Source organism: Uloborus diversus, chromosome 10, assembly GCF_026930045.1.
Source record: "Uloborus diversus isolate 005 chromosome 10, Udiv.v.3.1, whole genome shotgun sequence".
In the NCBI taxonomy this organism is placed as follows: domain Eukaryota; kingdom Metazoa; phylum Arthropoda; class Arachnida; order Araneae; family Uloboridae; genus Uloborus; species Uloborus diversus.
In genome coordinates, this window is record NC_072740.1 from 82,309,895 (window position 1) to 82,322,835 (window position 12,941).

Sequence of the window (12,941 nt, forward strand, 5' to 3'; positions counted from 1 at the left end):
GGGAGGGAAGGCGGGGCTACTCCCCCGGGGCCTCCACAACAAATGGGACCCCACAATAAAATTTTTACAAAACATCCTAACTTTCACGGGTCGAAAATATTGGATATATACATATATATATATCAAAATATTCAGATATATATCAAAGTATCGGATATTTTCGAAAATATGATGGTCTTTTCGAACCCTGATTAGGGGCCTCCACTCCTTCGTTGCTCCAGGGCCTCCACATTTCCAAATCCGGCCCTGAAAATACCCCTTGCGCCCCCCTAAAAATTTCAATGGCGCAGTCTGTGACATGACCCCCTCCTCTCTCCCCTAGATGGGCACCATAGAAATTGAAGCCTTAAAACATTGTTATAGGCCATATTTATTGACATTAGGGAAAACGATGGAACTTTGGGACTCTCCCTGATCATTTTTTCTTTTTGAAAAATAAACAGAAATTAATTCCTTTTAACTGCTCCAGTTTTTCAAAACTGCAGTTCGAAAAATGCAATTGTAGACTAAGAGAAATGTCTCAAGAAAGTGAAGGGGATTCTCAGAAATTGAGAATATTAGGATACACATTTCGGGGGGGGGGGGGAAATGCTACAAAGTAAATTTTAAAAATATTCTCTTGACCCTCCCCCTCCCACAAATACAAGCCATTTTTTTAAAATTTCACTCATACCCATGCATGCCCAATAAAAGAAAATAAAAAGGTATAAATTATTGTCTCAAAAAAGTGAAGGGGCCATGTCCCCTCCCACAAGCCAAGGGAGGGGCGATTCCCCCTCCCTTGACGAACCCTGCACCACCAATTTCTCCAAATTGAGATCACAAAACAAAAGTGTAGGTCATCTTTGGCATGACGATAAGAAATCCTGTTTGAATCTCCCTCCAGGAAAATGTTCGGAATTAAAATTTTAAAAGAGTGAGTTTACGACGATCTTTGGGGATGTTTGGAGGCCTTTCCCCGAGCATTTTTCAAAACTTCAGTCCAACAGGATTGTAGACATCTCTGGTTGTGTCTGAGTTATCACTTACACACATTAGGAGTTTGTGTTTTTTTTATATAAAGAAAAGATGTGTATGTGTGCAAGATAATCAAACTGTGAAAATTTTTATTTAGATAGGAATTACCTTCCATGGAATGATTATTTTATGAGCTTAAGTTACCTCATTGCTGCTGGAAGTAGACATCCTGTCACTAAGGTAATCTTTTATCAGCATAAATCAAAATGTTTGCACAATTTTCAAGACTTGTTTTCATCAATGGTGGTTCCAGACAATCCTCTTGGGAGGGGCGAATGTCTAATAAATTATAGGGGAGGGGGGGGGGGGGTAGAAAAACAGTTTATTTTTTTTAAGTTTAATTTTTTTCATTGTTTTTATTTTTAATAATATTTGTGATTAAAGGAGTTTAATTGAATGTTACTAATGCTTTGAATATAGAGAATAAAAAGTTAAAACTTCAAAAAAAAAAAAAAGATGGGGGCAAGGGCGGCACTGTCAATTTTTTGCCTTGTCTCAGAAAAATTGAAGATCCACCACTGTGCAATGTTTTGAAATTGAATCTTCGACATTGCGATTGCTGGTCCTCGTTGGTGACATGAAGGGAAGAGATAGGATTCAGTTAAACTTTGGCATTGGAGTTCCGAAATATGATTTCGGAGGATATTTAATAATGCTTGGAAAAGGGCGGTAAATTGTGACATTAGGGAAAGGCATGGGTTTCAGAACCTTTCCCTAGAAATATTTTAATACTAAAGGGCCCAAAACCAAGGGTACCCCCCCCCCAGGAGCAAGGGCACATCCACCCTAGATATCGCGAAGACCCTTCCCCCAAATGCAAGAGTCCTCCCCCAAAAAGTGAAAAATACCCCTCAAAACACCCCCTAAAAATTTCAAAGGCGTAGTCTACGTAATCACTCCCCCCCCCCAGGTGCACACCCTGCAAAAATGCAGCTTTTGATGATTTTGGTAGGTAAGAATAGAAGGATTTGAGGGACCTTCTCTGGAAATTTTTTGAAGCTGAATCCCAAAAAACATTTGGCATACATTGAGAGAGCAGTTAGCCCTAACCCCCCTCCAGCCTTGAGATGAATTTTTATCTTATCAGTTAAGTACTGGGTAGCATCACAAAGGTCTATGAATCAAAAATCGCGATGGACATGATTCATTCACTCTGCTATCTGCTTCCACATCCGTACACCACATGTTGGTGACCCTGCTACTCAACAAATGGCGCCATGTAACCCAGCAACAGGCCCCACATCAACAGCAACAAGCTGCAACTTGAGTCTCGTTGCTTACCATTCAAACCAAAGATTGGCTTCTCGGCGACCCATCTGATCCAAATATCACTCTCTCGCTCCCTAGTGCCTTCACTTAGGGCAAGTTATGTGGCGTACATTCAGAGAGCACTAAACCCATCTTTGCCCCTGAGCCTTGAGGTCCTTTTGGCTAAGCAGTAAAGTACTCGGTCAGCATCACAAAAGTTCATTGATCGAACCCCGTTACGGACACATTGCTCGCTCTTCATGTCCACAGCCCCATATGCCACAAAAGCAATTGAAGACCATCTTTTATGATGTTAGGAGAAGGAACAGGTTTCATAATTTTGATCCGGAAATTTTCGATATTGCAGTCTAAAAGCGTAATTATAGACTAAATCCGGAAATTGGAGGTTTAGGGGGCTTCCCCCGGAAATTGTTCAAAAAAGGACTTTTAAAAACGGGCAGAATTAAAAGAAGCGATGAGTTGAAGAACTCTCCCTCTTAAATATATAAAAAGTCTTAAAAAGTTTCCAAAGAAACAATTTTAGGCAATCCTAAGTGATGGTATGGGATAGGAGTTCTTTCCCGGAAAATTTCCAGAGTTGAAGTTCTAAAAATGAGATTTTATGCCTTCTTAATGACATTAGCTGAAAGCATGTGGTTCCGAACTCTCCTCCAGAAATGTGTTGATATTGAAGTTCATGAAACACAATTTTCAACTTTTTTCGTAGTGTTAGAGAGAGGAATTATGTGGTATATATATTCCCACAAAAATTTTTTTGGAACTGCAGTCTTAAAAACACGATTGCATAATCCGACTTTGTTAACGTTAGAGGGAAGGGGTGGGTTCAAAGAATCCTCCCAGGCAGTTTTTTTTAAATTAAAGCTCCAAGAGCAGAAAATTCTGGATGTGGTAATTATGATAAGAGGGAGAGAGGACTCTTCCTTGGGATATTTTTGGAATTCAAGACCTAAATATTCAACTGGAGGTGATTTTTGTGATGTGGGGAGGAGGTTCACTGGTCCCCCTCCCCCTTCTCACAAAATTTTTCTGAATCTACAAACCTCTTTGGGGGGGGGGGGGGCGTGTGGATCTGCCACTGGTTTTCATTATTTTCTTCTCAAGCCTTATATGCCTATAAATGTAAAAATGTAATGTAGATGTTGTGTATAAGAAGTTTTTCTTGTTCACATAATATGAAACTCTCAAAGTTTCAAAGTTTTTTTTTTCTTTCTGCCCTATTAGCTGTAAATGTATTCCTAGACTATGTCTGATTATAAATGCTGTGTAAAAGTAGACATAATTTTGAATGTTGTGACCCATATTAGAAATGAGAATGGTATAAGTTTCTAGGCATCATAACCAACTACTTAGGTGCCATTTTTAATGAATCAAATATATATATATATATATATATATATATATTAATTGAATACATTACTGATATGTATACATAGCTTTATGCTACACACTGTCTGTAGCATATTTGTACAATATACATAGGAAAAATTTTTTTATAGACAAATTTGATTGCATTTGAAAATTACTTTTACAAATTGATTCTTCAAATCAGTTACGAGTCTTAATCTCAATGAGTCAGAAAAATAAAACTTAAATGTGATCCAAAAGTTTAGACATCAAATTTGGCAACTAGAATTAGGAATTTGCACCACATCAGAATTTTTGGTCACAAAATGTGACTAACAACCGTTTATTTCTAACACTGGCCATGACTTATCACCCACATTTTATATATAATTAAAAAATTAATAATGCGTGATGTAAAATAATTTTGCTTCATAAAATTTGCAGTTGAAACCTATAAAGCCTGGCAGTGCAACCCTGGTCCCTGCCTTGAAACTTACTGTTTGTTTTTAATCCAATGTATAAAACTGATTAATTCAGGTTACTGCTGTACTCTGGCCCTTCAGTCCTCAATATTGAGGGACATATAATATATACAGTGCAGACAAAAATATCTGCATCACTTGCAAAAGAGTGGAAAAGAGTGCAAATAATGTTTTTCATTTGAAAGCTTTCAGCAAGGTGTTTCAATAAAATACAGCTGTAGGATTAATCTCAATCACATTTTGTTAGGATTAATAAGTTATACTCTTAATTATTTAAAAAAATGAAAATGTGAAAAATGCAGTATATAAGAAAACGTGAAACAAAGCAAGATGCACAAATTATAGTTAAATGTGAGTTCTATTTAACTGCAGTCAAAATTCACACTAAAAAAGTGTACATCCATGAGAAACACTTCATTGCTTAGTAGATCCTCTACAAGCTGCAGAGAGAGCTTTGCAACATGGTCCTGCATTGAATGGTCCTACATTAATGATATCAACTTCTGAATGTGCTCCTACCATTTTCCACCAAATTTGTAATATGTGTGACAGTTTAGAATTTCAGTTTTCACGAACGTTACAAATTGTATAAAATTAATAATTAATTATTAAAAGACTGAGAATAATTATATTGTGCATGTAATTAATCTATAAAAGTATGTAAAATAAGATAATGTTAACCGATGCTTGATTTTTTTGATGCTGAGCTAATGAAAAAGAATTTGTAAAAATATTACATACATTATGGTGGAATCACTCTCCACAGTGACTGATTTATATCTGTTTATGGTGAGCCGAACAGTTATCAATTGCAAGAGTAATATTTCTACCTTGAATAATCATTTGCTTATCAAAGCAATATAACCATTCCTAAAAAAGGACAGATGTCATCCATGATTTGGTGTTGTTTCTGTAGATGATATGTAAGGTTTTGAGCTTTTTGAAATTCCTTGGCTTTTTTGATTTTCTGACCACTAAAAGTGGGAGTTTTTCCATACCAGACATCACTTAAGTCTTTGTTTGACTTCTTCCCCTCTACTTGCAGTTTCGTTTTTCAGAACAAGAGATTTATCAGGTTTCATCTTAAAAAAGTCTAGTCTCGTCTTCATTAAAAATATCTTCCGGGCCATAATTTTTGGTAATCTCTATCAGCTTATCCTCTTTCCATTTGTCCACTGCTTTTTTCACTGTGTTTCGCTTCAAAGCTTATAAAATAAAAAACCATGTCTGATTTTTAATTTCTGTAACCTTCCGTCCTAAGCTTTGCAGTTTCATCAATGTCCATTTTTTGAGCAAAACTTAGAGCTTTTCACTAACAAATTTCTCTCTATTGGAACAGTTTTTGATTGCATAATTTTTAGTCATTCATATAAACTTTCTGCAAGCTTCTGAAATTTCTCTTCATGGAATCGATTTCTAGATGATTTGACTCTGATTTCTTTTTTTTTTCAAAATTTAATCTTGGCTGTTAATTATGCCAAAGAACAGTGCTTTTGGGAATTTTAAAAACCTTTGCAATATCACATTTTTTCAGCTCCTACTTCTTTTTGAATTCTATTTTTTGTCTCGACACATCTCACTTTGCGTTTATTTTAAGCTGCTATCTCATTAAATTCCGAACAAGTAATTTCCCAGCTCTACCTCACTTATTTTGGCATGCCGGCTAATGCGGGGTAATAAAGTATGTGCCAACACTTTTCCCACTTAGGGTTAATCCCAGTTCAATCCAAAACTTGAATGCTTGATTTTTTTTATATAGGACAGCTCATAAAAACAGAAATTGTAGGAAAATTACTTTTTCAATATATGTATTGTTACGGAGAAGAAAGTTTGCCAGTACAGCAGTAGTATCATTCATGAGTAAGTTTGACTGTACATACCAATTTTGCTGTATGGCAGGAAAAATTCGGGTAGATATCTTTTATCAGGGATTCTGTTGAAAAATGCAACTTCCTACACCTTTCAAATGATACCTAATTTCCCCAAGATCTTAGTAGAAATGGATGAATACCCTGTTCCATTGTCCAACTGCTGTGCTAGATCATTTGAAGTGCAGGAAATTGTATTTTTCACTCTCATACAAAGAAATTGGTATGTACAACTCAACTAAATAATGAATGATTGTTACCTAATTTACAATTTTTCATCACCAAAACATTACATTATTCAGGATTTTAAAGAAGATATCTTTGTTTTAGGTTGGTGCCTGCATAATTAATGAGGACAATAAAGTTATAAGTGTTGGTTATAATGGAATGCCTAATGGCATTGATGAAGCAATGCTTTCTTGGGAAGAAACTGAATCATCTTCTGCAACTAAAAATCCATATGGTAACTTTGTCTTTCATGCATTTTATTTTGAACATCTATTTGCAAAAAATTTTGCTTAATAACAAAAATATTCTCATAATACAGTCTAGCATTTATTACTGACAGGAAACAATTTTAAGAATCACTTGAAAAATGGGTCATTCCATGCCAAATCAACAAGCCTCTGAAACTGACCATTATCAATTTCTACTAATGTTACAGGTTTCAGTCTACCCACGTGATGATTGAAAAACTCAGTATTTTTAGATTTTTTGACCAATAGTTTTTTGTGTGAGATCTCCTAAAATAGTCGAAAAATGGCAAAAGCAATATTTCGGTACTTACAAAAGCTCCTTTTACTCAGCTTCTACAAGAGCTAGAGTGTTGTACTAGGTGTAATTTTAAAGCTCTTTTGATAGGCTTTTTCGTGATCTGTCGCTCGACAAGATTATGTAGTATTGATGTTTCAAGGTCATGAAAATCAATATTTGACCTTGAATATTTTAAAAAGTAGGTTTTTTAAAAACCTGAAATATATATATATATATATGAAGGGCTCGTGGAAAGAATGTGATGTGTCACATGATGTGAATTCTTCAGTAGGCAAATATTTGCTTATAAAAACAATTTGTTGAATTTTTCAAAGGTATTATACATTCTATATTCTGCAACACTAAAACCGGACATGATTTTCTCCAAATGACATAATCCATTGTCATGTTTATTTCAATTTTAGTTATGAGAAACAAAAATTTTGATCGTCATTCCTTGTGACTTGCCACATTTCTGCCCTGAGCCCTTTGTATAGATTTTACTTACTAAAATGGTCTACACATGGCAAAAATTTTAAAATGAGACAGCAATGGGATCATACTGAAAATTAATTATGAAATATTTTGATGCTGCAGAATAGTGCAAGTTTTCTCACTGTGTGGCTGCTAATCAATAAGAAATTATTGAAAATCCATTCCTTTCACTATTAGAAATGTGCGAAAAAAATTCTGAATGAGACTGAAGTAGACTCATGATGAAAAGAAATGATTTTTCCCCGTCTCAACCTTTCAATTATTGAAATTGAGGTGTGAGCCGTAGACAATGATAGCATCTGAAGATATTTACAGAAAAAACTGCCAACCAGAAAATACTCTTCGTTTGCAGTTCAGTTTTTGCTTTGAGAAATCTTAAACCCTTCTTTTTGGGTTTCTGCTGGGATCGACTTTGGTAATAATATCATTTATTGGTGCATTAAGAACATTCTTAATGTTTGGATAGTTGAAGAAACCTGAATGTTTATGTAGATACAAAAAATTCTTCTGCACTGTTTTATTTTATTTTATTTGTTTGCATCTAAAACATAGCCTTGTCACTAATATCTATCTTATCTTTAGAATCCATTTATTTTTGAGCATTCAAGATCATTCTCGAAAATTGTGATGTGTTCTACTGTAGAATTGTTAATGATAAATGCTTTCACATCTACCAAATAATCAATGTAATAAATGAGTTAAATCTCTGAGATCAGCATATTGCTATAATCTTGCTAAGTTTCAAAGTCTCTTCTCCTTTTTTCTGCAAAATTGTTCCATATTGAAGTTGTCTTGACGTAATTTTTAATTCCCTTATCAAACTAGTCTCACGGAGTCATAACTATGTTACCATAAGTCATTTGATGACTGGCTCTAGCTGCAAGTAAGTACTTTAAAAGTGTCACTCTCTCTTTCTCTCTCACCAGGGCCCAATCAAGATCCTGAGAGGTCCTAGGCCAAACAGTTCTTCAGAGCCCCATGTTGTCAATACCTTACAATTTTAGCAATTGGCCGAAGCAATTTCAGCAATTTGTGGGTCCCTAAAAAGTGCGGGCCTCTAGTTGGCATATTCAGTAATCCGGCCCTGCCACCTACGCCATCTCACTAACTTTTGCCATGAGATGTGAAAAAGAAATGCATTTGTACTTTGATCGCCCAATCTTGATTAATGATTACCAAGATTAACATGATTGAACATATTTTTATATCAAGATGTAGCCCCATAAGTATTGATTTTATAAAGCTTTTAATTTCTGAAAGATGTTTTTTTACTGCCCCGCCCCCTTTTTTTTCTCCTCTTGCCATGTATTGTATTTTTACTTCCTTTTACAAAAAAGGAAGTATTGTATTCGCGAAAAAATTTTCACTCAAAAATCGCCCTTAATTTCCATTTTGCTCACCCCCAAATGAATGTTGAGTTTTTTTTTTCGATTCGACCACATGCGGAAAAGTGCCTAAGAATGTATAGACACGCGAAATATCCATTTTGACCATCACCGAGGTAATTACAACGACTTTTCTCGTGACGTCTGTATGTATGTGCGTATGTGTGTATGTGCGTATGTGCATATGTGCGTATGTGCGTATGTATCTCGCATAACTCAAAAATGGTATGTCCTAGAAAGTTGAAATTTGGTACATAGACTCGTAGTGGGGTCTAGTTGTGCACCTCCCCTTTTGGTTGCTTTCGGATGTTCCTAAGGGGGTCTTTTGCACCTTTTTGGGGGGAAATCATTGTTAATATCAATGCAAACTTAAGTGGTGTTATAATTTGGTAAACACTTGGTGACGTATCGCCAAGCTTTTGGTCGCCAAGTTTTTTCGCCAACTTGGCGACGATTTTTTTTTTTAAATAACTTGGTATTAACTTGGCCACCGATGGAAATATTTAGAGAGTTAATCATTGAATCACATTATTTTTATTTATTTTTGAAAGTACAGTAATTCATTTTCAAAATTATTTTTTGGCAACAGGGGAAAAACAAACGATTTCTTTTTTCTTACTTTTTTTTTTTTAACTTAAGTATTATTTTCCCGAAAGAATTTTCACTCAAAAATCAACCTTAATTTCCATTTTGCTCACCCCCGAATGAATGTTGAGTTTTTTTTTTTTTTTTTTTTTCAAATCGACCACATGGATAAGTGCCTAAGAACGTATAGACACCCGAAATATTCATTTTGACGATTCCCGAGTTAGTTACAACGAATTTTTTCGTGACGTCTGTACGTACGTATGTATGTATGTGCGTATGTGCGGATGTGTGTATGTGCGTATGTATGTCGCATAACTCAAGAACGGTATGTCCTAGAAAGTTGAAATTTTGTACGTAGACTCCTAGTGGGATCTAGTTGTGCACCTCCCCTTTTGGTTGCATTCAGATGTTCTTAAGGGGGTCTTTTGCCCCCTTTTGGGGGAAATCATTGATAATTTTGATGTAAACTCAAGTGGTGTTATAATTTGGCGAACACTTGGCGATATATCGCCAGTCTTTTGATCGCCAAGTTTTGTCGCTAACTTGGTGACAAATTTGGCGATTTTTTTAAAGTTTTAAATCTGGTTTCAATTTGGCCACTGTAGGAAATATTTACAGAGTAAACTATTAAATCACATTAAAATTACCAATAATGGGAAAATGACATGAAATTGGAGTAAAAGGAAGTCATGTGATTCACACATCAGCTCGTTTTTAGATTGCATCAAATTCAGAAAAGGAACAGAAGAGGGGAGGATTTTCATTCACTACTTATTGGTTAACAATCATATAGAGAGATGATTTTATTTCAAAAATATGCCCCTGCAGAAACCCAAAAAGATGAGTTTATGACCTCTCGAAGCAAAAATTGAACTGTGCAAACCATAGGTAATAAAGAGTTTTTCTCTAAATATCTTTAGATGCCATCATTGTCTATGGTCCACTGCTCGATTTCAATAATTTAAAGTTTAAGACGGCAAAAGTTATTTCTTTTTCATCATGAGCCAACTGCAGACTCATTCTAAACTTTTTTGCACACTTCAAATAGTGAAAGGAATGGATTTCCAACTATTCCTTGTTGGTTAGCAACCGCACAGTGGGAAAAATTGCATTATACCGCGGCATTGAAATATTTCATAATTAATTTTCATTGTGTGATCCCATTGCTGCCTCATTTCTGAAAATTTCACCACGTATCTACCACATTAATAATCAGAGAAACAAAAAAAAATTTTTTTTCAGGTTTTTAAGAAATGTATTTTTTAAAATATTCAAGGTCAAATAATGATTTTCATGACCTTGTATCATGTCACATAACCTTGCCAAGTGACATATTATGTGAAAGCCTATTAAAGTTTTAAAATGACTCCTAGTACAACACTCTAGCTCCTATGGAAGCTGAGTAAAAAGAAATTTTGTAAGTACCTATCTGTCACTTTTTGCCAGTTTTCAAGTACTTTGGGGGGGGGGGGGGGCTCACAGAAAGAAACCTAAAAAAACTATTTTTTTCTATCATCACGTCGGTAGACTCAAACTTGTAAATTTTAGTAGATTTATTTGACATGAATCTCAAAAGTGTTTTTTTTTATTTTATTTTATTTTATTTTTTATTTTTTTTGTTGATTTGACATGGAATCACCCATATAAATTATGCAGTTTTATTCTACATGTTTGACCTATCACCATCAAAATTTATATGATGCAAAGAGTTTGAACTTTTTTTTACTTTCATTATGAAGACATTTGTTTATAACTATTATAACTTGACAAATATGTTGCTGTAAGAAAATAGCTTCTAGGGGTTAAAAAAATATATTTAACAGCACATAGTTTGCAAACAATTGGTTGCTGAATTTTACTACAATTTCGTACACAAAAAAAAAAAAGATTTCTTCATACATTAGCTGAAGTTAGATTTTACCATTAAAAAATCAGAAGAAAAAAAGGACATAAAAAACGAGTAAACTATGATAAATTCAAAATGCCATCCTTCTGACTTGTTGAGTTTTACGCGGGCCAATAGCACAAGCAGGCAAATTACACCTTGTATGACCTGTGAATAAAGGGCTTTATGTTAGTTGTATTAGTTTTAATCTTCATGTGCTAGAGCCGGGTAAAATATGTGTCTTTGTAACTTGTTGCTTTAATTACTTAAGACATATTTATTCAAAGATATCTGCTTTTTTTTGCAACTCAAACCTTGTATATCTACAGCAATCTCTTTTCCTTGCTCAAAATGAGTATGAAGCATTGGCATGTTGATCGACTGTAACTTGTTTTAATTCTTAATTTTTCGCAAATTGGTTTTAAGATTCTCGGTTCTTAAAGCCAATTTGCGAACTTTCTTCTTATATCTTATCAATTTTTTGGTTTCAGTTGAGTACCAGAAAGGAAATTTCCTGTTATTCATTTTAATGGGAATAGTTTGATTGAAAACATTTATAAGATTCAGGGACTGCCGAATTGACATCTTTAAAAGTATTTGAAAGTTCCAGTCAATCTCAAAACAAACACAAAACATTAAAAAAAAATCAGCTCTCTTAAAATCATATTTTCCACTTTTAGCAGAACACTTTCTATAGTGAGCAAGCATAAAATTAATATCAATTACGAGAGCAGGATGATGTAGATCCTCTGAAACAAGAGGATTAATACAATGCACAACCGAAATATTGCAGTACTGAACATTAGATAAAATTAAGTCCAGGTATTTACGATTAAAATTGAGAACATTATTGAATGGTTTAAGATCATACAGATTCATAAAATTGAATAAATTTCTGACAGAAAAATTCATGAAATAGACATTTTCAAGATCATCAATATTATGCAAATTAAAGTCACACACCTTTCTTCACATCGCAAAACTCATGCAAGCTTTCCTTACAAGCTTCACGATAGGCATGAGACTGAACACATTTGAAATTTATTGCAATTAAAAACTTCAGTTCATTAACTGCACTTCTGGCTTCCTTCCATAGTGTTGACTCATATTACTCTTGGAATTAATGGCACTTTCAATCTTCGAATAACAACTCTGAAGTGACCCATAAAAAGCTTCATCTTTGAAATCGACTATCTTGAATCTACAATCTTTGGTTTATGTTAAAATACGTAAGTAAAAAAAGTTTTAAATCCTGAACTGGGTTAAAAGAAATGTAGATGTTTATATATAAAAGCCACACTACACTAAAATTAGGCTAAAAAGATTCAAAATAACTGTATAAAATAGTAAAATAAGACAGCCAAAAACACGCGCAACCACACCAAGCACACTCTGTTACCAGGATCTATTTGAACAGATTTAAGATTTAAGCTATTCAAATCTAAGAAATTAGGAACAATTATTACTTTAGTAAGGTCTTGGACACTTGGAACAGCTTACCGAAAGAGGCTGTAATGAATAAGAGAGTAGATAGCTTAAAGAAGGTCATTAATCTTCATTGGGGGCTAATGAACTGACTAGAACCAGCCTAGCTGGGCCCAGAGCCTATTGCTAGTTGTCACATTTGTATTTGTATATGACTATCATGTAGATGTCATCTTTAATGCATGTAATAAAAAAATATTAAGTATTGTTTCTCATTGACAATGATTATTGTATTATGTTGCATTGTTATATGAAAATGTTTCAAAAGCATGTACTATTTGAAGTTAAAGGAAAAACTAATCATGCTACTAATCTTTTTAAGTCTTGAAGTGATGTTTGCAAGCTATAGTGATTCTTTATAATGTAATGA

At 34.3% G+C, this 12,941-nt stretch overlaps 1 protein-coding gene across 3 annotated transcripts in view; it reads left to right on the forward strand.

Annotated features, from left to right (window-relative positions):
* LOC129231504 (deoxycytidylate deaminase-like) overlaps positions 1-12,941 on the forward strand; it is a 40,157-nt gene that overhangs the window by 20,006 nt on the left and 7,210 nt on the right. For all 3 annotated transcript variants that reach the window (XM_054865833.1, XM_054865834.1, XM_054865835.1), the window contains 2 exons: positions 1,115-1,197; positions 6,311-6,443. In XM_054865833.1, coding sequence (XP_054721808.1) covers positions 1,115-1,197; positions 6,311-6,443 — 216 coding nt within the window. The remainder of the gene's footprint in view (positions 1-1,114; positions 1,198-6,310; positions 6,444-12,941) is intronic.